At 53.5% G+C, this 4,818-nt stretch overlaps 1 protein-coding gene across 1 annotated transcript; it reads right to left on the reverse strand.

Moving 5' to 3' along the window:
- Nucleotides 1–1,654: 1,654 nt before the first annotated feature.
- Nucleotides 1,655–3,541, reverse strand: LRRC15 (leucine rich repeat containing 15). The gene has a single exon (XM_047100230.1). It carries the CDS (start codon nt 3,530–3,532, stop codon nt 1,778–1,780), a length of 1,755 nt encoding a protein of 584 aa, XP_046956186.1. The 5' UTR covers nt 3,533–3,541; the 3' UTR covers nt 1,655–1,777.
- Nucleotides 3,542–4,818: the final 1,277 nt, after the last annotated feature.

Consider the following 4,818-nt stretch of genomic DNA (forward strand, 5'->3'; position numbering starts at 1 on the left):
ATTCTCCATTTCACTGTTTTTACCTCTCAACTGATAGACCAGTTGTCCAGACGAAGATGTGAGTTGCCCTGAGCAAAATTTCTTTACCAGTGTGAATGTATGTGGAGCAGGAAGGGTGACAAAGGCAGGCATTTATGTGACTATTATAACCCCGGACCAAACAACTCCACTCTCATAACCAGGCCACAGGCACAAGGAGTCCCAGAGAGCCCCCTGACCCAGCGTGACCTCTCTGTATGCCCTGATGTTGCCTGCTGTATGTGATGAACGTCTGTGTCTGGCTGACTGATGGGGGATTTTACCACACTAACAGGATTACCGGGTTCCATTACACTTGGCTTTTCAATTAAAGGATCTCATCTCTGAACTATTTCACTTCCCTCAAATGGGGAGTGAAAATTAAAAACAGATATAAGGCATAGCATGCCCATAAAAGGACCAGGCAGAGGGGCCTCCGATCAGCAGCAGACAGCTTGCGGGCAGAGAAAGGTCTTCTGCAGTCGAGATGCCTCTAACCTGGCCATCCTGGGTGCCTTGGGGCGTGGGGATCTAATAACATCTGCTGTCTAGGCCGGAATGTACCCACATCCTCTCCGCCACCCCTGGCAGCTGGGCCTTTGCAAGGGCTGGCTGGCAGGGACAGTGAGGGGCTGGCTTGGCTCATGGGGACCCATCTCCAAAAGCCTGTATTCTCCAGTTAAAGCCCAGGATCGAAGATACTAGTGATACTCTGTTTCTTGATGTGGATGCTGATTACATGGGTATGAACTGTTCGTGAGGATCCATCCAACTCTACATGATCACACTCCCACGTGTCTGTACGTATGCTACACTTCAGTAAAAAGTTAAAAGAGAAAAACCCTAGGGGTGAACATAAGGGCCCCCTGGTACCTGGGTGCTTTCTCCATCCAGTACCAATAAGCTGATTTTAAATGTTTTTAGGGGGCAGACATTCTACATGATCTTATTCCCCAAGGGACCAAAATTTTCAAAGCAAAGTCTGCAGTTCAGAAATATTCTCCACGAGGCTGACTTATTGCACTGGTGCCCTTCTTCCTTTTCCAGATAACGATCCCGTGAGAGATGTTGACAGCGGCCCTCTCCACAGGAACTGAGCGACATGGTCCCTCCTTGTCTCTTTCACAGCATCCGAAAGCCAGGGTGCTTGGCCACTCTCAGGAAGCCAGTTGAGTGGGTGGAAGCCTTCTTTGAGGACAGAACTCACCCTGCCTTCAGGAGCAGAACATTGAGGGAGACCTTTCATTTCAGGGGACAGGGGACAGTCATGCCACAGGCGGGGGGGGGGGGAAGCGAAGGAAGGGGAATCAACTTACATCATACTTGGGAGAGGAGCTGCCACCCCCCCCCCCCGGGGAGAACTATTCCCACAAAGTGAGTAGACATGGGAACGGAGTCTACAGAGGCCAGCAGGGCCGTGGACACAGGGAAGCTTGTTCTTGGAGGAGAGCTGGTGAGGCTGTGGAGAGGGGCCTTCTCGAGTGAATTAGACATGAATTAGAAACCCCAGGGGGGTTTTGCCATGGCCAGTTCGATCTCCCTGGTGGTTACGAAGGCCCTGAAAGAGCTGATTCTCCTGTAGTTCTCTATAGGAGAACCAGGCAGGTCAGGAAAAAGTGGGGGGGGGGAGCCTTTCTCTTGGGGAGCAGAGAGGAAGCAGGGGATGGCTCTGTGGACCCAGGGGTGGAGGTGGAACAATGAAATTCCCAGATCTTCCAGTGGTCCCACTGTCCCCCAGCTCCGCCTCCAGCCCGCCTCTTCAACACTCGTTGGGTGCCTTCATCTGCATCAGGACCGCATGGCTCCTCTTCCTGCAGCAGCAACAGCAGATGCAGGCAGCCAGGGAACAGGCCAGGGCAATGATGCCAATGACAATGGCGGCAATGGCCAGCCCGCTCTGGGCCTGGGTCATGCCCCACGTGCCACGGTCATCGGTGACCTCAACGGTGGTCAGGTCGGTGTAGTCCTCCACGGAGCTGGTGAACTCAGTAGTGGAGGAGATGGGGGTGGTGTCGGGGTAGCTGGGTGTGTCCGGGTACTGTGGTGTTTCCGGGTAGCTGGGCACCTCGGGGATCACTGGAACCTGGACACTGGGGACAGCGGCGCTGACGCTGACAATGATGAGGGACTGGCCTCGGACACTGGGTGGGCTGAAACATACCGGGAGAGTATCTGTCCCCAACCTGGGCTTGTTGAGCAGAAGCCAACTGCGGAGTGGTAGGATGTCTGAGTCGCATCTCCAGGGGTTGTCATAGAGCCTCAGCTCACACAGGTGCCCCAGGTGATCGAAGATGCCCATGGGCAGGTTCTCCAGCTGGTTGTTCTGCAGCTGGATGGTCATGAGGCCATTGACATTGGCAAAGATATTCCCTGGGAGCTGTCTGAGGCGGTTGTTCTGCAAGGAGATGTTCTGTAGATTGACCAACATGCGGAAGACATTCCCATCCAGCTCTTGAAGCGCATTGGTGTGGAGGGACAGCTCCCGCAGCTCCACCAGCCCATTGAAGGCGTCTGGGGAGATGTAGTTGATCTGGTTACGGCTGAGAATCAGGACCTGCAGCTGGCGGAGGTTGCTGAAGACGTTGTCAGGCAGAGAAGTGATGTGGTTGTCGTAGAGCCAAAGCTCACGCAGGTTGTGCATGGGCCCAAAGATCCCCGGAGAGAGCTCCTTCAGGGAATTCCCAAAAAGCGTGAGACGGTTGAGCTGGGGCAGCTGCATGAAGATGCCAGGGGGCAACTGGGAGATGTGGTTGTTGGACAGATAGAGCTTCTGGAGGTTACGGTTGTTATGGAAGAGGCCAGGGGAGAGCATACCAATCTGGTTCTGCTGCAGGGCCAGCTCCTGGAGGTTTCCACACCCATCAAAAGTGCCCATGGGGATTTCTGAGAGCCTGTTCTCATACAGCCGGAGGACCTGTAGGTTGCCCAGGCGCTGGAAGACCCTGGGCGAGAGATGGGTGAGGCTATTCTTGCCGAGATTGAGCTTGGTGAGGCCCACCAGGTGGTCAAAGACACCATCAGGGATATATTCCAGGTGGTTGCCGTGCAACTGCAGCTCCTTGAGGTTGCTGAACTGGGAGAAGTGTGCCGGCTGGATCTGCACCAGCTGGTTGCTGGACAGGAGGAGCGACTCGAGGTTGTCCAGGCCCTGGAAGAGGCCAATAGGCAGCACCTGAAGCTTGTTGTTGGCAAGGCTGAGGTAACGCAGCGAGCCCAGGCTACGGAAGGCACCAGGCACGATGTGGGACAGCTCGTTCTTCTCAATCCTCAGGGCAATGAGGGCTGAGATGTTGAGGAATGGGGACTCGTTGAGTTCAGTGATGTGCGTGTTGAGGATCTGCAGGCTCATGGCGTTCCAGGGCAGGGGAGTGGGCACTGCCACGATGCGTGCCCCAGTGCACTCCACCTGGGAGGCCCTGGAGCAGGTACACTCAGTTGGGCAGCCATAGTAGGCCAGCCCTGCACTCCAGGCTTGGCAGCCCACCAGCAAAAGAAGGTAATGTTTCAGCGACATGGCCTCTGCAAGGGGAGAGAGCACACGTGAGTCAGGGTCATCTCACCAACACTGCTGTTATTTTTAAGCCCACGTCAACCTTTGGTGCCAAACACCAGCTTGCCTTTGAACCCCACAACCACATGCCCTGCCATATGCTACTTACGGTCCGGTCAGCAAGCCCCTTCACCTTTCCCACATGCCAAGCAATTCCCCCACCCGGAGTGCTCTTTGTCCTCATCTAAATCTTCCCTATACTTCCAAGTCTAGCTCAAATGCAGTCGCCTCTAGGAAGCTTTCCCCAGATTCTGTGAGTCAGCATTAGTTACCCTCCCATGCAGGTGGTCTTCCCAGTGTCCATTATGGCCATGCCACAGCTGGCCTTGTTCGGAATTCGTTGCGTCCCCGTCTCTGTCCTTCTCTAGTCAATAAGTTTTTCAAGGGCAGGGATGTTCATCATTCATCCCCAGAGATTCCTTAAGGCAGGAACAGTATCTTGTCTGGGTTGTACCCTGGATCCAGCCCCTTGGATCAGATGCATCCTTGTATCCCTCACAGCGCAACTAACTTGCTGGTTGAACATGACCTCCTGGGGAGGAGCAGATAGGAAATGAGACCTGGCAGAAGATGCTAAGACCACAAACATGGACCTCTTCTGGGAAAGCAGCAGCAGCCAACAAAGGTGGGATGCGCTGCTGATCTGGCAGAAAGGACGAGAGGGCAAGTTCAGCTTTTCCTCTGCCTGGCACTTCCCGGCACTGCCCTGCCCCATCACCACCACTGACAACCTGGCCCTTCGGTACCCCTTCCCGGCTTTAATTCAAACCCTTCCCAGTGAAAGGAAATTATCTATGCCACTTCCTGTCTCTCTGGAAGGAGCCAATGCCTGAGGTCTACCTTCTGGGTATAGTTCCAGTTTCCACAAAGAAACATTGAGTGGCCTTGAGTAAGTCCCAGAAAACTTGGGATGCACTTTGAGCTAAAAGGTGGTAGGGCCATATGCTCCCACAGGGCATGGTGCTGATCTGGGAATGGAGCCCAAACCCATGAAAGGTTCGATATTTGAGGTCAGAGGTGATATTTAAGATCAGAGGTCAGAAGTGATACATATACAGATATGTGTACATATATATATATATATATATATATTTAGATATATAACGTATACAATGTGGTGGAGCCATGAGCTGTGGGCACTGAGCCCTACGTAGAGTTAAGAACCACTAACTAGCTGTTTGACCTGAAAGGAAACTTGAAGCCTTCAAGCTCAGCTTTCTCGTGTGTTAAATTGGGAGGATAGCCTCTGC

Source organism: Lynx rufus, unplaced genomic scaffold (assembly GCF_022079265.1).
Source record: "Lynx rufus isolate CCGP_SWC_20201006 ecotype Redwood Valley unplaced genomic scaffold, mLynRuf1.p SCAF_5, whole genome shotgun sequence".
NCBI classification, from domain to species: Eukaryota; Metazoa; Chordata; class Mammalia; order Carnivora; family Felidae; genus Lynx; species Lynx rufus.

Excerpts from the sequence above, each read along its gene's own strand:
- LRRC15 (XM_047100230.1), bottom strand. The coding sequence starts at position 3,532 with ATGTCGCTGAAACATTACCTTCTTTTGCTGGTGGGCTGCCAAGCCTGG.